We start from the raw sequence: 24,683 nt of genomic DNA, 5'->3' as shown, positions 1-24,683 counted from the left end.
GTGAAAGACAGGAGTGCCTGGCATGCTCTGGTCCATGGGGTCACGAAGAGTCGGATACGACTAAACAACAAACAATCACAAAAAATAGCATAATAAATGTGGAAAAAATATCTGCAACAAACATTTCATTGTTCGTGGTCAATGTTTTGCATTTTTATCCTACCTGTTTCTCCAAGGAGATCAAAGTGACATTTTCATGGTTCTTTCCCCGCACCTCATGTGATCCCCATAACAACCTTGTGAGGTAGGTCAGGCTGGGAGGCAGTGACTGCCCCTCCCCCAACGTCATCCAGCGAGCCTCCTGGCCAAGTGGAGATTCAATCCTCGGTCTCCCAGTCCTAGTCTGACACTCTGACCATTACACCACACTTCCCCCTGTCTATACCGCCCCCGCCACCTGGATATGGTACAGGTATGCCGGTCAGGCTGCCAACTTGGAAGTGCATTTCCTCAAGTCCCCAGTAGACCTGGGCCAGATGCCACCTGCCACCTTGTGACTCCTCAGTTCACCTGCACGTCCTCTGTTGGCATCACCCACCAGGTTGCGCTGCCCTTCAGCTCCTTCTAGAGTCCCAGGAGCCCCTGGAAATGGGTGCCTGGGGCTCCAGGATGCCTGCTGGACATCTAGCACTTTTACAGGGTGCATGTGGCACCAATGGCCAGGGAGGGCACCACCAGTGGCACTGGCAGGGAGCCTATGGGGCACTCATTGGCAGGAGCAAAAAGCCTTGTGGGTCTGCCTGGGACATAAAGTAGTTTTTCTCCTATACATTTAGCTGTGATTTCTGCATAGAAGGGGGTTGAACTGGATGACACTTCCAACTCTGCAATCCTGTTATTCTATAGGGACGCAGGTGGCGCTGTGGGTTAAACCACAGAGCCTAGGGCTTGCCGATCAGAAGATCGGTGGTTCAAATCGCTGTGACCATTAGGTCCAGTCGTGGCCGACTCTGGGGTTGCAGCGCTCATCTCGCTTTATTGGCTGAGAGAGCTGGTGTACAGCCTCCGGGTCATGTGGCCAGCATGACTAAGTCGCTTCTGGCGAACCAGAGCAGCACATGGAAAAGCCGTTTACCTTCCCGCCAGAGCGGTACCTATTTATCTACTTGCACTTTGTGCTTTTGAACTGCTAGGTTGGCAGGAGCAGGGACTGAGCAATGGGAGCTCACCCCGTCGCGGGGATTCGAACCGCCAACCTTCTGATCGGCAAGTCCTAGGCTCAGTGATTTTTCTTTACCCCTCCATCAAATCAGATTGAAGCTGGTTTAGGAAAAAACTGCATCAAGCAGAGCATCTCACAGGAGAGAGAAATGGAGTGTGGCTAATGTGCAGACACCCCACTCCCCAAGGCAGCAGCGGGAGCGCATTGGAGTAAACAGAGGTGTGTCCACTTCTCTCGTTCCATCTGAAGAGCCTCCATGGAATCACAAGCGACTGGCAGCTCAAAGCCACAAGTTTCCCATGGATTTCTGAGGGCAGCAGTGGCGGCGGCGGTGGAGGGGCTCAAGGAAGTGCCCCTCCCCCCTCTCCCTTTTCAGCAGAGTCCATTAGAGACAATGAAATCTTAATGTAGGAGCCACCAAGTTAATGGCACGGAAACTGCCATAAGGAGAGAGCTGAGTGCAGTCAGGCTCAGGGAAAAAGCAACACACACACGCACACAGCCCCACACCCTTTTTCTATATAGGATGTCAGTCTGGCCTAGATATGCTCTTTTCGCAAGGCAGACGACAGCAGGCCCTTCCTGGCATTGGTGATCTGTGAGGAAGAGAGCAAGCGAGCACACCATCACCCCCAAAACTGGCCTGGCTGCTGCTGTTTTTGCTTCTAGGCCAGTCGCCAGAAAGGGTATGTCCTCACCACAGCCCCACTCAGAATTTTCCATTTCCAAAGCTGGCATCTGAGCCACAGGTGCAGGAGGCAGAGCAGGTTCCACCTGGAGATTTGCAAAGATGCCCTAGAAGAGAAGCCCAAAGTCTATGTTGTGGGATGTGAAACCCAAGAGCAGTCAAGTACAACATTCCCAGAGTGAACATGTTTACACACAGGGATGAATGTCCAGCCAGCAGGTAAACTTCCTGTTTCTTTCTGGCCTGGGACAGACTTCCTTTGCATGTGACTAGAGGTGGGCATGGCCTCACCTGTGCAGGTAACGACAAAAGCACAGGACAGGGCAGCCATTTTTGACTACATGCATTGAAGAAGCAACATCTGCTTAGCCAAAGATGCTCTCTTGGCCTCCAGCCAGGAGAGGACAAAGGGACTGTCTCCTTATGAGATAGTTTCCAGGTGTACGTTACTTTTCTAAGCTAAGTCTGCCTCCTGTGATCCGACTGTGAACAGAATGTGAGTAAACTCTTTTTATACTTTTATAGAAGACTGTGTCGTGTCTTATCTTTTATGAGGGAATAAGGGGGAAATACCAGAACAATTATTATAGAGGCTTTAGTGAGCCTGAGCAAATGCATCCGCTGCAAGTTTAAAAAGGGGAATGTTACTCTGCTGAAATGTGGAACTTGTTTACACAAGTTGGAACGGCTATAATCAGACAATATATCCTCTCCTGCATCCCTGAACATCCCCACAAATGTTCCTGCAGTCAGCCAGCTTCTGGATGCGCCCCGCCTCGCCCTCCACCTCAGGCAGCACAATATAATGGGCCAGTCCTGCTTCCTGCAAACAAGCAACTAGAGACAAGTCACTGACTGTCTAGTTTGTTAGAAGCTTCGGATGCAGGCGAGAGAGTGTTTCAAGCTGGTGGGACAAAGCGCCAGCAGCTGGGCTGATGTTTCCTGCTGAACAGAACGAGATGGAAAAACGAAGTCTAGATACACACATTTCCTCTGCTGTTGCAAGCTACACAGCTGGGCGTGTTGCATCCCAGCCTAGTCTTGGATCTCAGCCACCCCCAAACAGGGTTCAGCATTCCAGGCAGCTCCTGCTGTTTGGTGGGAGAGAGAGGAGGCGCTGCAAACCGGCTTCTTGACCTTTCTGGTGCCTGTGCCAATTGCTACTGAGCTGAGCTGCCTCTCAACTCTGCAAGGAGAAGGCTGCCTGGGACCGTTACAAGGAGGACCTGCTGCTGAAGTTAATAATAATAATAATAATAATAATAATAATAATAATAATAATAATAATAATGTATTATTTATACCCAACCCATCTGGCTGGGTTTCCCCAGCCACTCTGGGCACCTTCCAACAGAACACTAAAATACAATAACCTATTAAACATTAAAAGCTTTCCTAAAGAGGGCTGCCTTCGGATGTCTTCTAAAAGTCTGGTAGTTGTTCTTCTCTTTGACATCTGGTGGGAGGGCGTTCCACAGGGCGGGTGCCACTACCGAGAAGGCCCTCTGCCTGGTTTCCTGTAACTTGACTTCTCGCAGTGAGGGAACCGCCAGAAGGCCCTCGGTGCTGGACCTCAGTATCTGGGCAGAACGATGGGGGTGGAGACGCTCCTTCAGGTATACAGGACCGAGGCCATTTAGGGCTTTAAAGGTCAGCACCAACACTTTGAATTGTGCTTGGAAACGTACTGGAAGCCAATGTAGGTCTTTCAAGACCAGTGTTATGTGGTCTTGGCACTCCCAGTCATCAATCTAGCTGCCGCATTCTGGATTAGTTGTAGTTTCTGGGTCACCTTCAAAGGTAGCCCCATGTAGAGCGCATTGCAGTAGTCCAAGCGGGAGATAACCAGAGCTTGCACCACTCTGGAGAGACACTCTGCTGGCAAATAGGTTCTCAGCCTGCGTACCAGATGGAGCTGGTAAACAGCTGCCCTGGACACAGAATTGACCTGCACCTCCATGGACAGCTGTGAGTCCAAAATGACTCCCAGGCTGTGTACCTGGTCTTTCAGGGGCACAGTTACCCCATTCAGGACCAGGGGAGTCCTTCACACCAGCCCGCCTCCTGTCCCCCCAAAACAGTACTTCTGTCTTGTCAGGATTCACCCTCAATCTGTTAGCCGTTCTCATTCTTGCTTTCTCAATGTTTTTGTGGGGAATAATCGGCTGCCTTTTGAATGGGTTTTAAGACATTTGCAGTGTCAGGCGTTTAATTTAGACTCGTATAGGATTGTATTGGCATGCTGGTATGTTTGCTGCACTGCAATATTTTATCATTTGCATCACTGTACTTGTTTATTCTTGGGAGCCGCCTTTCTGGCTGAAAGGTGGCATATAAATAAACAGCAACATTATATAACAAGCCACCTGTATGTTTTCCTGTGCGAGGTCCCCTGAAACCAGGGACAGGAAACAAGAGCATTCTTGCTCGCTGCAATGGAGAGAAATCCCCAATGGACTGGGACCCATGTCAATTTCTCTGTGTGTAATGGAGAGGGAGCGAAGGGGGGAATTTTGAACTAGGCACCCAAATATATTGGGCTAGCCCTGGAACCCGGGTCCTCTGTGAAGGGGAAGCCGCACTGCCTGGTTCTGATATACAGGAAGGGGGTCATGGGGTGCATAATCTGCGATTAAAAGCAGGATTAGCCTACTCATCGTGCTCTGGTGTGCATGTGGGAGAGCTGCAGAGGAGCAGGGGGCTGGGAACCAAACAGGAACCTCAGAGCCAGGCCCAGGAGCAGAATGACGTGTTCTCAGCAGAGGGAGGCTGGAGCAAGGTGGGTGCTTGTGCAATGGGTAAGAGGCCAGGTCCCATTGGCCTCAGTGCAGATGGTGCTTTGGGGCTCAGAGGTTATTTATTCCTCACCAGCTACAAGAGAGCGTTGGACCTGTGAGGCCAGGGTTCAAGTCCTTATTCAGTCATGAAGGTCGCTGGGTGATTCTGGGCCTGTTGCTGCCTCTTTGCCTCACCTACCTCACAAGGTTAATAATAATAATAATAATAATAATAATAATAATAATAATAATTTAGTATTTATACCCCGCCCATCTGGAGGAAGCCTGGTTTCTAGTGTTGTGAGAGAGGGAAGAAAACTTTCCTCTTTCCCCTTCCACCATGTTGCCTCTTACTTGCCTTTCCTCTAAACCAGCCTTTCTCAACCTGTGGGTCCCCAGATGTTTTTGGACTACAACTCCCATCACCTCTAGCTAGCAAGGCCAGAGCTCAGGGATGATGGGAGTTGTAGTCCAACAACATCTGGGGACCCACAGCTTGAGAACCGCTGCAAGTCTAACCAGTGGTTTTCAACCAGTGTGTCATGGCACCCTGGGGCACCTTGAATGATGGTCAGGGATGCTGCAGACAACACTGGCCTCTGTCCCTCTTTCCTTCCCTCCTTCCTCAGATGTCCTCTGGTGTCTCTGCCTCCCAAAGGCTTGTTTTTTGCAGCAGCTCTGGCTATAAGCTCCCCAGGCAAATGGTGCCTCTGGGGCTGGCCCAGGCCCCTGTGGGGTACCTCTCTCTGGGGCAGGGGATATAGCCCAGAGACCAGGATGTCAGCAGTGGCTGCCTGGAGGACTCCCAAGGAGAGGGGAGGAGGCTGAGGGAACACCCCACAAGGGAGGGTGTTCGAAAAGGGGTGAGGGGATGCCAGCTCAGCAGGCAAGGGGGGACATAACTGGGATCCTGAGCTCCACAGGGCAGCCACGGAAAGCAGGTAGTTGGTCAAGGGAGCCATGGACTCAAAAAGGTTGATAACCTCTGTTCTAAACTGAAAAGTCCTAAACTCTGCAACCTTTTGGGGAGGGGTGTCACTTTCCTTAACCTGCCCTTTCCTTAACCTTTTCCAACACCTTTTGGAGGTGAGGAGACCAGACAGAACTGTACAAAGTAGTGAGTTTTTAAGGCACAGAAATGGCACCGTCCTCGCCTTCTCAGAAATGAGAGGAAGCAGCAACCAGGTCCCTGCAAACTTAAAAAAGAAACTCCAACTTTCTGGCTGACATCCCCCTCCCCCTCCCCAGCCCCGCAGTGCCTTCTCTCAGAGTCTTTCTGGCACAAACCTTATCAGCCAGCTAAGGGCCTTCCCTGTCCTGTCCAGGCACCCACTGTATGCCTGGATGTGCACAAGTGCATTAGGGAGGGCTGTCTGGTGGGAAAAGACAGACCTTTCAGCCTTCCCTGGCAGCTTCCTGGCAGCCCAGCCCTGGCACTGCCGCACTCCCAAAACTCTGGATCTGAATGTCCGGAACACGGAAGAGCAGAGACCAGCCGGGTGACATTTCCTAAGTTCCTTTGTGGTGAGGCAATGGGGGGAGGGGAGAAGAGGTCAGAGCACTTGCATAAATCTGGCAGCTGGAAGGGGCCCCCCCTCTCCATCAGCTGGAGAATCCCCCCCCCAATCTCTGTGCCATCCTGACTGTCTGCTTAACTAAGGGCTCCTCCTGTCCTCCTCCCCAATGCTCCAAGGATAAAGAAGTGCTCCTAAGCTGAGAGCCAACCAGAGCAGGATCTGTTGCAGGCAGGATCCGCTGCAGTCTTGCCCATCAGGGGTCTTTGCTCTCTGGAAGGGTAAATGTTTTGTGCCCAGAAAGGTGCCCAGTTCCATCCCATGGCTGGAAAACAGCCTTGTTCATCTTCAGGTGCTGGTGGACTCCCCACAAGCCTCACCTTCAGCCAGCAACACGGACCATGGGCAGGGGGTGGAAGGAACTGTGCTCCAGCAACATCTTGAAGGTGGGGTGGAAGGTTCAGAGGCTTCCCACTGCTAGTGTGGACAACCCTGGTCCCTGAGCTAGACGGACCAGCAGCTAGGCTTGGCACAAGGCAAGCTCCTACATCCCCCTAGAAGCATCTCAGCTGATGGGGAGGCTTTTCTGTGGGATGTGACATAAGCAGTCAAATACAACATTTCCTGTTTGCCTAGAGTGGACATACAAGGGAGTGTTGGTCCAGCCAGTTGACCTTCCTGGAGCATCCTTCCTTTGCATGTGACCAGGTAGGTGGGCGTGACCCTTCCAGACCCCACAAAAGGTCCAGTCACGCAGCCCCCTTCCTCTTTTAATGCCTTTTCTTCTCTTGGGCTGCACTGCTGGCTCTCAGCTAGCAGCATGTGGGATGAGTTCCTATATGGGATGAACTCAAACCCTCTTCTGTATCTCTAAAGCCTACGTTCAGGGATACAACTGTGAACTGAATGTGAGTAAACTTCTAATTACTTTTAAAAGAAGGCTGTTTTTATTCTTTATTCTTTTAGGAGGGAATCAAAGGGGTCTTACCAGGAATATACTCCAATCTGGGCATGCCAAATTGGATTGCTTAATCAGATCCTGAAGCTGAGGCTCCAATACTTTGGCCACCTCATGAGAAGAGAAGACTCCCTGGAAAAGACCCTGATGTTGGGAAAGATGGAGGGCACAAGGAGAAGGGGACGACAGAGGACGAGATGGTTGGATAGTGTTCTTGAAGCATGAGTTTGACCAAACTGCAGGAGGCAGTGGAAGACAGGAGTGCCTGGCATGCTCTGGTCCATGGGGTCACGAAGAGTCGGACACAACAAAACAACTAAACAACAACAACGAATCTGCAACTAGCTTCCTCCTGTGTAAAGAGGGGAATGTACTCTGCTGTGTGAATAAACACAAGCGTGAGTTAGGAAGGACAATATTTAATCAAAATATCCTCTCCTGCTACCCACAACATTCCAACATTTTCCAGAGGGGAAGCAGGACTGTGTTGGTTGGTTTATCCATTTATGAAATCAGCATTTGGGAAGCCAACATGCCTCTTGGCACTTCTCTGAGACTCTCCCATCACGATGTGCATAGACTGGTTTTCCCAATCCTCAGAACAAAACCTAAGCGTTGTCCTGCTGGATCCGACCTCACTAGCCTTCCCTAATTCCCAGGGGTTTGGTCTTCGGGTATGTGTGGGCACTACTTCGCTGAAGGTAGGCAGGTCGGGCCAGTGCCAGGATGGGACCACCTGGGAGCACCTCATCCATGGCTCCTTGGGTTCCATGATGGAAGGAAGGCAAGATATAAATATAAGAACATAATCAACCAATCTGGACTAGACCCACCTCCTAAAGGTCCACAAGAGCATCTTCAGTCCAGTGTTCTGTGTTGCCAAGAGTGGCCAGCTGGATACACCTGAGAAACTCAGAGCCAGGGCTTGAGGCCAATGGCCACCTGTCCCAGCTAAGTAGAACTTGAAGGCAGACTGCCTCTGTGATGGTGTGGAGGCTCCACAGATCTCCTCAGAGGAGCTACATTCAGTGACATCCTGAACGTACTGCTTTGATAAGCAGAACTGGCACTGTTACACGTGCCACATCAAACCTTTTCGGCATTTGTAAGAACCTGGTCTTTCTACACTCCCTTCCTATTGACATAAAGCTGGAACGTTCCCTGCACTCTTTTTGGTACCTGCTGAAAACATTTTCCTTTGGACAAGTCTGTCCAGACGTTTAGCAAGTTGATGAGAGTTTTAATCTGTTTTTAGTCTATATTTAATTTAACTTTCTGAAAGTTTTAAATTATTGTTGTTAATTCTTCTTATGGAAAGTTTTATTGTTTTATCTTTCTGTAAACACTTTGAAGTGTGTGTGTGTGTGTGTGTTTTACAACCAAACAGTCTACACATTTCATGAGATAAATAAATAAATAAATAACATCCTGAAAATTGGGGCTAGGCCACAAAATTCATTAAAAAGAACAGAATAAAACACACATGCCAAATCCATACCATCTCCAGTTAGGATCACACCCATTCCAGCACTGGGCACCAAATGCCAGGTGTTATGTTGCTTCCTACAAATGCTTTGACAGAGGATTTCCAAAATTGCCAGAACGTCTGATGGGTCCACTATGTGGATGGGGCAAAATGAATAGAAGGGGGCTCTCAGCAGACTGGAGAAATAGGATAGGAAGACAGGAGCCAATTTTTATAGTCTTGGTCCCCAAGTGGTTGTTCTTTATCAGTTAACACTGAACCTTTGAAGCTGGGACACTGGAGCACAAGAGTAGCAGAACCCCACAACCCAATGCTATCAGGAGACAGACTGAACAACACACACTAGCGGAAGCTTCTGATCAGCCTTCAAGGGCAGCTCCTTGCACCGCAGTAGCCTAACCTGCACCCCGGAGATGGACAGCTGCCACTTGTTCGGACATGGAAAAGAGTCACAGCTGCCTCATCACCGGAGGGGAAACTCACACAAAAAAGCGCGCCCCTGTCCATCACAACAATCTGGAGGTCTAGATCTCGCAGTTCGTCTCACAGCTAAGCTGATTTTAATTTAACAGGATTGCTTATGTCAAGAGGAATTTGCTTTCGCTTCATTCAAAATGTGTGGCAAACATTCTTACAACTCATGAACTGCATACCAAAATGACCACGTGGTTGATATCCCAAAGGGGGACACGATTCCCTTCAGCTCTCTCTGCCTCCTACCTGATTCCCTCTTCCACCTCTCTCCCCACCCCAGCCCATTTTTCCTGGAGTCCCCAAGCAACTCTCATGTCCATCTTAATCCCTCCTCTGAAAGTCCCCCCTTTCATCAGGTATTATTTGGCTGCGTCCGACATCTTCCAACTCTACATTTCTATGATTCTTCAGCAGCTGGGACAGGCATCTTTGGGGACATTCCCCTGCTCCCTTCTGCCTCTCACCCTCTTTGCCCAATTCAGCATGAAGCATCTCCTTCTATTCTTTCCCCTCTCACTGGTAAAGGTAAAGGGACCCCTGACCATTAGGTCCAGTCGTGGCCGACTCTGGGGTTGTGGCGCTCATCTCGCTTTATTGGCCAAGGGAGCCGGCGTACAGCTTCCAGGTCATGTGGCCAGCATGACTAAGCCGCTTCTGGCGAAACAGAGCAGCGCACAGAAACGCCATTTACCTTCCCACCAGAGTGGTACCTATTTATCTACTGGCACTTTGACGTGCTTTTGAACTGCTAGGTTGGCAGGAGCAGGGACTGAGCAACGGGAGCTCACCCCGTCGTGGGGATTTGAACCACCAACCTTCTGATCAGCAAGTCCTAGGCTCTGTGGTTTAACCCACAGCGCCACCCAAATCCCTCCCTCTCACTGGTGCCAGACAGCTAATCTCCTTGGGCATTTGGGCCTTACCCTGAGCCCCAGGAGGGAGCTGCTCTCCGAAGTGCAGATGGCTTGTAAAACATCCCTTTCCTTTGCCAGGAGAAACACAGGAAACCTCCCAGCTCGCACTGAGCATGGACTGCAGCATGGGCTCCAGGAACAAGTAGCTGGAAAGCTCAAGGCGTTTAGAAAGAGGAGCATCTCTCACCAAAGTAAACAAACACCAAGACCAACATGGAAACAAACTGCCAGGCGCATTAGTACCAGGGGACCAACTAATAATAATAATAATAATAATAAATTTTATTTATACCCCGCCCTCTCAAGCCTCCAGGCGGCTAACACCAAATATAGAAGCAATTGATCGAAATACAGCTTAAAAAACAAGATTAAAATACAACATTAAAACATTAAAATGCAGCCTCATTTCAGTGGAAAAACTCAATCAAAAACTTTTCTGGGGATAAGAACATCAAGTCTTCACCAAGGTTAACTATCCAGACTGATCCTACGTGGGCCAGAAAAAAGCCAGGGAAGTCCCCAAATAGGAGTTCCATCACAGAAGGAGAAAGGGAAAAGGAAAGAGAGGGAGGGGATCAAGTTGATTCCAAGCCAAAGGCCAGGCGGAACAACTAGGGAGGGAGTTGGGCCATTAGATGGCATAGGGGGGGGGGACGGTGTGCTAAAGGATGAAAAGGAAATTGCAGAGAGGCTGGATGAATTCTGCATCCTATGTTAGTCACCTTCCCCCCCTAAAGCCCCAAATGTAACACAGAAACGTAAGAAGAGCCTGATGGATCAGGTCAGTGGCCCACCTAGGCCAGCATCCAGTTTTCACAATTGGCAAAGAGGTGCCACAAGCAGCGGGACCCAAGCACAAGATCCCTCTCGCCTCCTGTGGTTTTCACCAACTGGTAGACTGAAGCACTGCTGCCTCCCTTAGGGGCCAACTCCCTGGGGTCCTGGGTGCCCAAGCACCCACACAATTTCCCATGAAGGGGCTGGGCACCCACAATTTTTGGTGCCAGGGCCATGTACACTGCATGGCACCCACTGCCTCGGGCACCCATGGTCACGGGGTCAAGCGGGCACTCCTGCTGCCTCCAACAATCCTTCCCTTCCAAATGAGTTTCCAAAGGAGCCAGTGTGGTGTAGTGGTTAAGAGTGGTGGACTCGTAATCTGGTGAACTGGGTTCGATTCTCCGCTCCTCCACATGCAGCTGCTGGGTGACCTTGGGCTAGTCACACTTCTTTGAAGCCTCTCAGCCCCACTCACCTCACAGAGTGTTTGTTGTGGGGGAGGAAGAGAAAGGAGAATGTTAGCCGCTTTGAGACTCCTTAAAAAGGGACCCCTGACCATTAGGTCCAGTCGTGGACAACTCTGGGGTTGCGGTGCTCATCTCGCTTTATTGGCCGAGGTCATGTGGCCAGCATGACTAAGCCGCTTCTGGTGAACCAGAGCAGCGTACAGAAACGCCGTTTACCTTCCTGCCTGAGCGGTACCTATTTATCTACTTGCACTTTGATGTGCTTTCGAACTGCTAGGTTGGCAGGAGCAGGGACCGAGCAATGGGAGCTCACCCCATCGCGGGGATTCGAACCGCTGACCTTCTGATCGGCAAGCCCTAGGCTCTGTGGTTTAACCCACAGCGCCACCAGTTATAAAGCAGGATATCAAATCCAAACTCTTCTTTTTGTCAGTAAACATGGGGATAAGGGTGGCCGCCAAACAGATCTAGTGTTGCGCAGGTGTGAAATGGCACCCCTGAGGTCTTCCACTGGCACCCCATAAAGACTGTGGCCCCCTTGCCATGGGGTGAAGAGAGTGATTACCTCTCCTCCCCACCCCCCAACAGTAGATACTGCTGAAGGAAAAAGTTGGGGAGAAGAGGAGTGGTCTTTTGTGGCTGTGAGTGAGTCACTTGGCAGCGGCACAAGAATTGCTTAGAAATGGGGGGACCCAACGAAGCAGAATGTTGCAAGGCTCAGGGCTTTTCTCCACTCAGCACAAACTAAGGAATTTGCTCCCACAACCAATGACGCCCTGGTGGCTTCCAGCTTGGCTGACCTTAAAGGGAATTTAGGCAGATTGGTGGAGGAGAACGCGGGAGATGACCACTAGGCATGATGGCTATGCTCTACTTCCAGTAGGTGGGCTATGGACACCCACGCCTTCCTGTCCCACTGGGCAGGACACTTCTTCTGTACTTTTGAGGACAAAGTGGATCTCATGTCACGGCAATCTGTTTTTCGAGGGAGGCTTCCATCGAAGAGCCCTTGATGGAGGAGGAAGTCCCCCCCCCCCGCCCCGACATAAAATTGCTTCCCTAGTGTGGCAATCAGGAGCGTGGTCAGGATGTCTCTCAGTGGACTGTGAGTGGGGCCTTGCGTGCCACTCTTTCTCTCTTTTAATCACACCCAAGGACACAGAATCATAGATTCACAGAACTGTGGAGTTGGAAGGGACCCAACGGGTCATCTAGTCCAACCCCCTTGGCTTTGTCCCCCTTGACAATTTCCCGCACCAAAGAGCAGGTGGGCTATTCAGTCTGGAGCAGGAAAAAGGACCTAGAGGCCTCTGCTGCTGCTCTACAGCCCATTTCCAGGATCTGGGGCCCGATTCAGCAGGAAAGTCTCAGGCTGGCTAAGCGGAGTCTGCTTCTTGTGCCATGCCCTCCCAGCCTCAAAACATTCTGGGCTTCCTTCCCGCACCTTGGCACCCCTCTTTTTCTTCCTTGCACTGTTTGTGGGTCTAACAAAGGAACACCTGAGCTTGGCGGGCGGGCGGGCCGGGGGGGCGCTTTGAGCCACAGGGGCGCACCGGAAGTTGCCTTGGGCAGTCAGATCAATGGCCCACCTAGCCACATACAGCCCACACTGCCTGGCAGCCAAAGCTCTGTCAGAGTTGCAGGTAGGGATCTCATGTTGCGGACAAAACCGGGGCCTTTTACACCGCTTCTCCCCTGAAAGTAAAGGAAGAACGACGAGTGGGACAGATACGTGGAAGACTTTAATTTCCATCAGGGGCAACTCGGGCATTAACGATCCCGCGGTTTGCGCGCCGGGGAGGGGAGGCGGGTGCAGCGGTGTGTGTGGTCCCGCTCTGGAATCGCCGCCTGGGGATCGCCTCTTGCAAACCGCGGAGGGCGACGCTGGCGGGGGCGGCCGAAAGCGCCGCAGCCGTCGAGGGAGGCTTTGCAAGGCGAATTACGCGCTCGGCGGCTCCCGCGCCAATAAAAGCTCCTTTTCAAACTTTAGACGCCGGAGGCTGCCACGCCCGTCGGAGCTCTCGTCAACTCTCGGGGGACCCCCGGGCACGTCGAGTCTGGGAGATGCCGACCTGCCAGCCTGCCACCCGTTAGCTCGGCTGCTCCCGATCCCTTCTTAGCCTTTACCAGGGAGCAGGGAGGAGGCCCAACCTCAAAACACCTCGCGGAGGGGCCTGGACGGGAGCGAGGCCAGTCCTCTCGAGGAGACTCGGACAGGAACTTGGAAAAGGTCCTCGGAGCCAAATTTGTACCCTGGCGAACCCCAGCGGACGACCCTCCCTCGGATACTCAGCTGCCAACTATTTTTGGCCGGACTCCCGTGCCTTTAACAACAGTCCCTTCGGAGCCCGATTCAGGCCATCAAGCAGCGCTTCCTATCCCCCGGAGTCCCGACCGCCGTCCCGGCATCTGTGTTCGTGCGCGCAGTTCCAGCTCGACATGTGGCACAGGAGCCGCGCGCGCCGGAAAAAAGTTGGCAACCCTGCTTAATCTGGTTGGTTAGACGCCGAGACTGGCGCTCTTGGCCTCGCCCTTCCCTGGCTGAGGAAGGGCAACAAGGCAGAGTCCGCCGGGGGTGCCTTATGCAGCACCCCCCGGAATGGAGCAGCTCAGCTCGGCCCGACCTGGGCGACGCTTCCCAAGCCGCCTCCCGCTCGACGGCCGCCAAAATTGGTCCAATTACGCAGTAGGCGCAACGGAAGGAAGGAGCGATTCCTAGCTAGCTTGGGGCGGAAAGGGGGCTCAGGCCGGACTGGCTTCTTTACCTCCCTGTCTTTTGAGAGGTCTACGACAGACAAAAACCCAACAGGTGTACCCCCAACTGCCTCCTGCCTCCGTAGAAAGTCGCCACTTACCAGGCCGGGCGAGCGAGACTGCTGCTTGCGGGGACTGCGCGGGCAGCGCCGAGCACCCGACGCCGAAGGCTGCCGCTCCGAGGGCGCGCGCGTTGTGTGCCTGGGAGCCTCCGCCCGCCGCCGGGGAAGCAGCCAGCCAGCGAGCGGAGCGTCGTGACGAAGCACCAGCGGGCCGCGCCCGGCTGGAGGAGGAGGAGGCCTGCGGGGAGAGACGGGGGCCGCCAGGGGCCGGGCCGCCTCTGGGCCGGAGGATCTGGCCCTGCACTTGCCTCGCCTAGCTGGGGAGGCTCTAGAGCTGCCAGCCCGCGCTGGGTTTGGACCCCCGCCTCAGCCCCGCGCGTACCGCCCCTGTCTTTGACGGGCGCCCAACAGGTGCAGCGCTGCACCTGTTTCGCAGGTTGACGCCCTCCAGACCATGACTTATCTGCCCCCACCGCACCCCCATGAGCTGGCAGTCATTGTGACACCTTCCCCACCCGGCGCCCAAAGGTGCTTCAATCCCCCCCCCCAGAAGAGGGGCTTGGAGCCCCCGCCTTCGAGGCCAGCCCTGCCCGCGCACTCCTGCGCTCCCTCGCCCAGGTAGTTTGAAGAAAGCTCCCCCTGCCCTCCCCCTGCTCCATTCAACTGCTTTCGCAGCTACACCCTGCTCGCGCTCTGCCCCTTCCCCAAATGGCTCAGTGGCGCCCCCTACGGACCCTGCGCCGGAACCCTCCCCGCTGCGCTGGGAAGGCCGGGGGATCCGACTCAGCAATCGCTTCCGCGCTCAGGCTGAGTCCCGGGCTGCTGCTGCCTCTGCAGGGTCTCTCCTTCATCCCCGAGGGGCTTTTCCATCCTACAAAGACCACCAGGCCAGGTGGAGGACGGGCAGCTGGGGGACGGGACGGACCATGGAAGAGCCCCATTTAAAAGGCCCAAGGCGGGGGAGGGGACTTCAGTCCGAGCTGGACAGACCCTCCCGGGAAGCGCTTCTCCGAGCGCCCCTACGAGGAAGCAGCCGGCGACCCTGCTCGGATTGATTCCATTTCCATAGACCGATTCCACGCCACTCCAGTCCTGGGGGGGGGGGGTCCCATGCAACCCCCCCCCCCGCAAAGCAGCAGCAGGGCCGGCTTCCCCTGGACGTGGAGCTGCTCCTGCCGGGAGCTCCGGGTACCGGGAGCCAAAGGCCAGGGCGATGCCTCCTCGCGCGCCCTCGCGCCTCGCCCCGGTGTCAGGCTCTTGGGTGCCCTTGGCCGGGGCGGTGGCGCAGCCTCGCCCTGCCAGGCAGCAATAGGCGTCCTCTGGAGCCGGGCAGAGCTCGGGCCCAGCCGGCCGCCCCACCTGCGCCGCGCCTGGCCCGCCGGCCTCTGCCCGCCCTTGGAGCCCTTCGCCTACCTTCAGAGGCGCGACGCGGGCCCGGCGGCGGGCGGGGCGCTGGTCCTTCCCGGCGGCGGCGGCGCCATCCTGGTTGCTGCTGCTGCTGCCTCCCGCATCTCTCGCCTGGCGCTGCGCGTTGCCAGCGCGACCGCCCGGCCGCCTCCCGCAGCAACCCGCGTGGGGAGGAGGAGCAGCCGCTGCTGCCGCTGCGCAAGGCGGGGGAAGAGACAGGCGAGCGGGCGAGCGAGCGGCAGCCCCCCCTCCTCCTCCTCTCGCCGGGCAGACGTCCTGGGGGGCCGCGGGGGCCGGCCGGACAGCGCCCAGCCTCCACCAAAGGCGCCTCCCCAGCGAGACCATCCCTGGAGCCCGACCCCGGCGCCTGCGTGCGCGCCAGGCACCTTGGAGCTGGGTGATGGCAGCTCTGGGCGCCCAGACCCCGGGCAGGATCGGAGCTGGCAATCTGCCGTAACGCAGAGGGGAGAGGAGGGTCTGCCTGGAGGCACACCTGCACCCCCCACCCCGCCAAGCCCAGCCCCGTCTCGTCCTTCTCCAGGCCCCCTTCGGATGATATCTAGAACCGGGGTGTGCGGGTTCGCACGTTCCGTGAGCGGGAGGATTAACTCGCCACGGAGCTCGACTGTCCTGCCCCCCCAGCGAGGACGAGGGAAGGGGGGCAGTGGAAGCGTCGCCCTCCTTTTGCTCAGGGGCTTCTGGGCACCCCCGGCAGGGCGCGCCACCGGGGCAGCTCCGCCCCGAGGACGTTGCCTGCTGCTGGAGCCGTCCTGCGTGGCAAGATGGAAGGGCCTGGCGCGTGGGGGGCAGGCTGATCGCGCCCCCCCACTGGGCGCAAGCCCTCCCCTGGAAGAGTCGGGGTCAGCGCAGGGGGGCCGCCAGCGCCTGCTCGTCCGAAGGAGGCTGGCCGGCGCCTCTCCGGGGAATTTCGCGTCCTTTGAATTAGCCTGATTGTCTCCGTGCAGCGCGGAGTTTCAGCCTCAAGCGCCTCGGTGTTTTGGGGTGGTTTGACCCCCACGTTGCCTCACGGGGCTCATTAGCGTACCGTTATAAGGCGACGGGAGGTTCTGGCAGGAGCGGTGGGCCGCTTTCATCCCTGGCCAAGATGCCCCCCCCCCACGCATCTCCTCCTTGCAAAGAGCCTGCTGCGTAAACGGGCACAACGCAGCAGCAGCAGCAGCCGTCATCAGCAGGCAGCGGGCAGAACTGCAGTGCTCTGGTGCCCTCTGGGGCCTACAGATGGTAGGGCAGCCGATTGCTTTTATTTCAGGTGCATCAACATCACAAATACTGTGTATCTGAAGAAGTGTGCATGCACACGAAAGCTCATACCAAGAACTAACTTAGTTGGTCTTTAAGGTGCTACTGGAAGGAAATTTATTTTTTGTTTTATCACAAATACTGCTACAGTATTTGCATACTGCCACCGTTTTCTCCAAGGAACTCATGACAGAAGATACGATAAAGGCATGTGCAGAGGTAGTAAAGAGAGAAGCAAGTTTCCCCCTTTCACTGTCATGTTAGATAGAAACTGCAGGGAGATTCAGGATCTAGACACATAAAATAAATGTTCCAGTTAAATGAGTTTTAAACTTTGTATGAGAAATCGGGTTAGGAAAAAGGAAACTTCACAGCGCCATCTGGTGTCACAGTGTTAGAATGAATTTTAATGTTTTAATGTTGTACAGTGGTACCTCGGGTTAAGTACTTAATTCGTTCTGGAGGACTGTTCTTAACCTGAAACTGTTCTTAACCTGAAGCACCACTTTAGCCTATGGGGCCTCCTGCTGCCACTGCGCTGCCAGAGCACAATTTCTGTTCTCATCCTGAAGCAAAGTTCTTAACCCGAAGTAATATTTCTGGGTTAGCAGAGTCTGTAACCTGAAGTGTATGTAACCCGAGGTACCACTGTATTTTAATCTTGTTTTAAGTTGTATTCATTCAACTTGTTTTTATTATCGGTTGTGAGCTGCCCTGAGCCCGGCCTTGGCTGGGGAGGGCGGGGTATAAATAAAATTTATTATTATTACACATGTAAAGCACTTTTTCTTTGCCAATGTAGCTGAACTTTTGGAACTCACTGCCACAAGACGGGGTGGTGGCTAGCAGCTTAGATGGCTATCAAAGGGGATTGGACGAATGCGAGGAGGAGGAGGAGGAGGCTACCAAAGGCAACCAGTCAGGATGTCTATATGGAACTTCCAGCATCAGAGGCAGTGTACCATTGAGCACCACCTGCTAGAGAACAGAAGCTGCAGAAGACTTCTCCCTGCTGGTGGGCTTCCTGGAAGCATTCAACTGCCCCCTGTTCTCAACTATACCTACAGGTGTCACAAGAAAAGGGAGGTGGCCCACAACGTGAAGCTCTTGCCTGCATAGCAGAAGGCTTGTGGCCCTTGGCTCTGGGGTTGGAAGGGCTGCCGCAGCAGCATCTCTATACCTCGCCATCTATGTGTTGTTGTTTAGTCATTTAGTCGTGTCCTACTCTTTGTGACCCCATGGACCAGAGCACGCCAGGCACTCCTGTCTTCCACTGCCTCCCGCAGTTTGGTCAAACTCAATTTAGTCGCTTCGAGAACACTGTCCAACCATCTTGTCCTCTGTCACCCCCTTCTTTCCCAACATCAGGGTCTTCTCCAGGGAGTCTTCTCTTCTCCTGAGGTGGCCAAAGTATTGGAGCCTCAGCTTCAGGATCTGTCCTTCCAGTGAGAACTCAGGGCTGATTTCCTTCAGAATGGAGAGGTTTGATCTTCTTGCAGTCCATGGGACTCTCAAGAGTCTCCTTCAGCACCAGAATTCAGAAGCATCAATTCTTCGGCGATCAGCCTTCTTTATGGTCCAGCTCTCACTTCCATACATCACTACTGGGAAAACCAAAGCTTTAACTATACGGACCTTTGTTGGCAAGGTGATGCCTCTGCTTTTTAAGATGCTGTCTAGGTTTGTCCCTCCAAGTGTTACTGGAGCACAATTCCCTTCAGGCCCAGCCAACAAGGGTGAGTCTCTCTCAAGTGACTCGCAGGGCCAGGAGGCCACCCTAGTTCTGTCCCAGCAGAAGAGCTCTGTAACTACAAAACTCACACTCTGCACTTGCCATAAATCAGTGGTTCCCAAACTACCCCCACGGACCGCTTGAAAACTGCTCAGGGTCTTAGCACCACTGTGCAAGATGTGGTGTGCTTTTTAATTTTTGCTTTTAATTTTATTTCTTATCGTTTGAATACTTTAGAATACCGGTTGTAATACAGGAAAAATACAATATAAGGAACACGCTGCTTGCAAGATACGTTCGGAGAAAGATCTGCCTGTTGCACCGAGCAAAGAATCATAGAATTGCAAGCTAGGAGGAATCCCAAGGGCCATCTAGTCCACCCGGTGAAATGCAGGAACTCTTCCCAGAGAACAGAGCGCAGATGTTGAATAAAACTGGACAAAAGCAGCCATTGAAATGCCATTGGAAATGAGAGATGGATAAGAGGAGATATGGTACAAAAAGTGAATAAGGAGTGGGCTATCTTTAAGGAATACATCAAAAATTATGTGGAAAAAGTAGAATTTCTGACAGATACTGAGTGAATCCAGAAAATGATTAGATTGAAAGGAGAGTAAAGTTAAGATAAAAGAAGAGATTAAAGAAATAATGAAATGTGTTCAAGCTAGTTGGAAAAATAAAGTAGCGTGACAAGAATGGCTGGAAGTCAAGTCACTTGGTGGGTGTCCGTATGGGGTAGGTGTGTAGGTACGTTGATATGTATAGTATACGTAGGTAAAGGTAAAGGGACCCTTGACCATTAAGTCCAGTCGCGGATGACTCTGGAGTTGCGGCGCTCGTCTCACTTTGCAGGCCGAAGGAGCCCGCGTTTGTCCGCAGACAGCTTCTAGGTCATGTGGCCAGCAGGACAAAGCCGCTTCTGGCAAACCAGAGCAGCGCACAGAAATGCCGCTTACCTTCCCGCCGGAGCGGTACCTGTTTATCTACTTGCACTTCATGCTTTCGAACTGCTAGGTTGGCAGGAGCAGGGACTGAGCAACGGGAGCTCACCCCGTCGCGGGGATTCGAACCGCCGACCTTCTGATCGGCAAGTCCTAGGCTCTGTGGTTTAACCCACAGCACCACCCGTGTCCCTCGGTTTCCATAAAGGTAAAGGTACCCCTGCCCGTACGGGCCAGTCGTGTCCGACTCTAGGGTTGTACGCCCATCTCACTTAAGAGGCCGGGGGCCAGCGCTGTCCGCAGACACTTCCGGGTCACGTGGCCAGCATGACGAAGCTGCTCTGGCGAGCCGGCACCAGCGCAGCACACGGAAACGCCGTTTACCTTCCCGCTATAAAGCGGTCCCTATTTATCTACTTGCACTTAGGGGTGTTTTCGAACTGCTAGGTGGGCAGGAGCTGGGACCGAACGACGGGAGCTCACCCCGCCGCGGGGATTCGAACCGTCGACCATACAATCGGCAAGTCCTAGGCGCTGCGGTTTTACCCACAGTGCCACCCGCGTCCCTTTCCCCCCCCTGCGTCCCTCCCCCCCCCCCCGGTTTCCATAGACAGGTTCAAAAGAGCCAGGTGCAAAGATGGAAGAATAATTTGTTTGGGTATCAAAGAGATCTTAGCGAACACCTTGTTCCAACATTCAGTTATGTACAGTATAGGTAGGTATTATATAATGTAGGATGTTTTATGTTATGAAAATCAGTGTGTTGTGTGCGTGTATTGTGTAAATGTATATGTATGTGTTTTATATGTTAATATAAAAGCGATAAACAACTACCTGACATTCAGAAGACATCTTAAGGCAGTTCAGGGAAGTTTTTAAGGTGTGATATTTTACTGTATTTTTGGTTTTTATGGAAGCCGCCCAGAGTGGCTGGGGAGGCCCAGCCAGATGGGCGGGGTATAAATAATAAATTATTATTATTATTATTATTATTATTATTATTATTATTATTATTATTATATAATATATTATTATATTTATATTTATATTATTATTTATATTTATATTTATATTTATATTTATATTTATATTTATATTATTATTATTATAAAAAAGGAAACGAGAGGCGGAGGGGTGTGCCCATCTTCGTCCACGAATCCAGAGACGCGCCTGGACCGCCTGAAGGTGTGTGTGGGGGGGCGCCCTTGAAACAAAAGGCCGGGCAGGCGACGGATTCCTCAGGATCACGCAAGCCCCGCTCGCCCTGGCCGCTCTCAGTTCCCCGCCCCGCTCAGCCGCCAGGGGCCAAGCCCCGCCCCGCGTCCAGGGCCCCGCCCCTTCCGCCGGCGCCTGCGCACAGCCCCGCCCCGCGACCAAGATGGCGGCGCCCGCAGGAGGCGGCCTGGCCGCGCTGGTGAGCGTGCGGAAGAGGGGCAGGGGCGGCCGGGTTGCCATGGCGGCGACGTCGCCCCCCCCCCGTCCCGCATCCTCACCGGCTCTCTCTCTCTCTCTCTCCCCCACCTTGCAGGGCGCCCATGAAGCCGCCGCCGCAGCCGCCGCCCTCTCGCTGCCGGCCGAGGCCTACGGGAACGACGTGAGCGGGGGGCCGGGTGGGGAGCGGGGGGCGGGCCGGACCCTCGCGGGGACACGGGGAGCAGCCTGGGACCTCCTCCTCTCTCTTTCTCTTTGCAGCCCACCGTGGAGATGATCTGGGCCATGAAGGCCCACCAGCACGCCGAGGTCTACTTCAACGTGAGTCCTATGGGCGGGGGGGGGGAGGGAGGGGTGGGCAATTGAGGGGGGGCTCCCTGCTGGGGGGACCCTCTGCCTTGCTAGGCCACAGGAGGAGGGGAGCCGGCCCTGCCTTTGGAGGTGACAACGAACCCGACACTGCATCGCCCCTCAATCCGGTCGCCCCCGCTCAGTATTAATTCGTCTTACAGTGGTATCTCTGGTTACGTTCATTCTTTCTGGGGGTCCGTTCTTAACCTGAAACTGTTCTTAACCTGAAGCACCACTTTAGCTAATGGGGCCGCCTCCTGCTGCTGCCGTGCCGCCGGAGCACGATTTCTGTTCTCATCCTGAAGCAAAGTTCTTAACCTGAAGCACTATTTCTGGGTTAGCGGAGTCTGTAACCTGAAGCGTCTGTAACCCGAGGTACCACTGTATTTGTTAATCACCCTTTGCCCTAAGGTTCCATTGTGGGTTCAAACACAATACAGTGGTACCTCGGGTTACAGACGCTTCAGGTTACAGACTCCGCTAACCCAGAAATATTACCTCGGGTTAAGAACTTTGCTTCAGGATGAGAACAGAAATCGCACAGCGGCAGCCTGAGGCCCCATTAGCTAAAGTGGTACCTCAAGTTAAGAACAGTTTCAGGTTAAGAACGGACCTCCGGAACGAATTAAGTGCTTAACCTGCGGTACCACTGTTTAAAAGCAACTTCCAAGTATAAAAACAAGGTGACTTCAAAGAAACATAAGCTTCCAGTGTCAAAAGACAAGGCAAAGAGGATGACATGGAGGCTCCCAGATGGAGGAATGGAATGGAAGGAGCAGGAGAGTGGCAAAAATGTCCCATTTGCTTTCCTAGAGCAGGTTTTAGGCATTTGGGGGCGGGGAGCTGTGCTTCTGCCTACACGGTGCCTGTGTGTGCTCAAGCACACTTATTTATTGCATTTATAACCACCCTTTTTTCTCCAAGAAACTCAAAGTGGTGCTCATGGTTCTTTCCCCCCTCTTTGTTTAAGCCCCACGTAGGTTAGATTGAGAGGCAGTGATGGCTCACCCCCAAGCTTTCCCAGTGAGTTTCATGGCTAGCAGGGATTTGAACCCTGGTCTCCCAGGTCCCAGTCCTGCGGCAAAGCACACTTTGCTTGGCTCCCTTAATTCAGTGTACACACTTGAGGGCATCCCCACATCCAGGTAATTGATGTTTGTATGACAGCGGTGCTCTCCAGGTAGTTCAGTAGCAGGTGTTTCTGCTGGCTTTTCAACTAGCATTAGGTAATATCCTCAGCAGTGACTGGTTCATTGTATAAATTGAGGGCTACTTTTTGGCTGGCTTTGGGAGCCCAGCCACTAATTCTGATCACCAGTTTCTCTCCCACTGGGTTAGATAGAATCCAATTGCAAAATATCTCCTTTCTTTCCTGAGGGCTTAATTGATGCTCAGCAAAGGAGCTCAGAGTCCCATGGCTGAGGAACTGTTATATAAGCTTCTTCTGGTCATAGAAAGATGAGGAGCATGCAGGTGGGGCATCCACCGCATTGTGGCAAAGAGCTCCCGTTTCCACAGGAATGGGAGTATTTTTCCCCCCTTCTGATTTAGCCTTTGTGCTCTGGACACCTTGGGCATACAGCTGCCAGCCGCCCCCAACCTTGGGAGCAATACAGGACAACCATTTCCTAGCCCCACAGCTTCAGCATTTGATGACTTTGGTGTCAATTACAGTTGGCAGGATTGGCCACATAATTGTCAAAGCCCCTTGGAGTCTGAGGTCTTGTCACCAAGTCTTTTCCTCCCATGCTTTGTAGGTGCTTTGAGTGTGAGCCCTACATCACAAAACTGATGTGCAGAAGGCTTGCTTCAGTCACTTAACGGCCTGGGTGAAAGAGTGGTGATAGCAAGTCTGTTTTCTGTTCTTCCCACTTAACCTTGCCTACTTTCCTCATGGGTAGCTCATTTCTTCAGTTGATCCCAAATTCCTGAAACTTACCAAAGCTGACGACCAGATCTACACTGAATTCAGGAAGGACTTTAACCATCTTAAGATTGATGTGCTCGACCCGGAGGACCTTAAATCCGAACCTGCTAAAGAGGTTTGTGCTGGGCGTGAGGCTTGAGGCTGGTTGCTCTTGAGACTCTTGCGGGGCAGGAAATAACCGAATGCTCTTCCTCCACAGAAATGGCGTCCATTCTGCTTGCAGTTTGATGGAGTAGTTGAGGACTTTAATTATGGCACACTTCTACGTCTGGATTGCAGTAAAGGTTACACAGAAGAGAACACAGTATTTGGTAAGGTAACTTTTTTCTGCTTTCAGTTGTGCTTCCTCTGGCCAGGTCATAGAGTCATATAGCTGATGCCTAGAATGGCTTTGCTGGTCAGTCCAAGAGCATCCATGATGAAGGAAAACACGGCCCCTCCCACTGCACATGCACCCTCCCTCCCAGTCCTTTGTTCCACACTTCCTTTGCAGGGAAGTGTGGTGTATTAGTTGGAAACTGGAGTGAGATCCCCAAGTGCCATGCCCATCCTAAAGAAAGTTATCTTCCCAGCAACCAGGATCCAATTCTTCGCCATTGAAATAGCCCGTAACCGAGAAGGCTACAACAGTGTGGTCTACAACAGTGCCAAGAAAGCCAGCTCAGCCACAGAAGAGGTTAGCTCCGGGTGAGACGTTCTGCTCTCAGAAAGGGCAACATGTTCAGAATGGACAGGGATCATGGCTTTGCACCAGCATCAACTCTAGCCGAGCTGCAGACTGTTCCTGTTTCAATGCAGAGGTGTAAGAGCCACAGCTGCTGCTGGAATGTTGTTTAAGGTGCCAAAATGATCTAAATAATGGATTAACAGTGATGCATTTGTGGGCTCAGCCAAAGCAACAGACTCTGATAATGTCCAGAGTCCAAATACTATGGAAACGAACTCAACATTAAAAGCTAAAATGAAAATCAGCAGCAGGTGAGTCCTAATTGGTCCCTGGTTTTTGTACCCTCTCTCACTGATTTGCAGAATACAACAAACTTAAAAGCTGTGGGATGATCACAGGTAATCAACACAAACGACCATGTTAAATATGGTTACCAAGCTACAAGTCACACACTCAAAGCTGCCCTGTATCCTGAGAGGGATATTTACCCACACTATGTAGGATACCGTCATGTTTCCCAAAAAGCAAACTGGCACCAATGATCTCAGAAAAATCTTGTAGGGTGTTGGTATGCTGTTCCATGCCTCTGTCTAGAACGGGTTGGCAACTTGTGGCCCATAGGCCACAAGTGGCCCACGGAGGTCGTTTAAGCGGTCCACAAGCTGCCTCCGAACTGAGCTGCCCGCTCAGTGAGTCCCTGCACGCTGTGCTAAACTGGGGGAGCAGGGACTTGCTTCCACAGCAGCGGAAATCGTGTCTGCGCAGACGCGATCTGGCCCACGGAGCGATCTCTGCGGGAGTGAACCAGCCCAGGCGAGGTAAACCTTGCTAACCCCTGGTCTAGAATGAGTCTGCCTGTCATGTACCTAGGGCACCCACCCTTGCATGTGCCTGAGCCAAAAGAAAAGAAAAAGGCTTCCTCAGTGTGGGT

General features: G+C 52.9%; 2 protein-coding genes across 4 annotated transcripts in view; one reads left to right on the top strand and one right to left on the bottom strand.

The window, feature by feature from the left end:
• The window catches only part of DMTN (dematin actin binding protein), a 57,756-nt gene extending 41,232 nt beyond the window's left edge, over positions 1-16,524 (bottom strand). Inside the window, exon 1 of one of the 3 annotated variants that reach the window (XM_053401330.1) lies at positions 16,489-16,524. The gene's annotated coding sequence lies outside the window, so the exon portion shown is untranslated. Of the gene's footprint in view, positions 1-14,075; positions 14,184-15,449; positions 15,560-16,488 lie in introns of those variants that run through there. The other 2 variants (XM_053401331.1, XM_053401328.1) reach the window with 2 other exon arrangements.
• A 4,202-nt stretch (positions 16,525-20,726) lies between these two features.
• PBDC1 (polysaccharide biosynthesis domain containing 1) lies at positions 20,727-24,056 on the top strand. Its single transcript, XM_053401327.1, has 6 exons — positions 20,727-20,790; positions 20,905-20,970; positions 21,069-21,128; positions 23,060-23,200; positions 23,285-23,396; positions 23,658-24,056. The coding sequence occupies exons 1-6, from the start codon at positions 20,755-20,757 to the stop codon at positions 23,774-23,776; spliced, it is 534 nt and encodes a 177-aa protein (XP_053257302.1). The 5' UTR covers positions 20,727-20,754; the 3' UTR covers positions 23,777-24,056.
• The last annotated feature ends 627 nt before the right edge of the window (positions 24,057-24,683 follow it).

The sequence above is a fragment of the Podarcis raffonei genome, chromosome 8 (assembly GCF_027172205.1).
Source record: "Podarcis raffonei isolate rPodRaf1 chromosome 8, rPodRaf1.pri, whole genome shotgun sequence".
In the NCBI taxonomy this organism is placed as follows: domain Eukaryota; kingdom Metazoa; phylum Chordata; class Lepidosauria; order Squamata; family Lacertidae; genus Podarcis; species Podarcis raffonei.
This window is presented reverse-complemented; position numbering and strand designations above follow the sequence as displayed.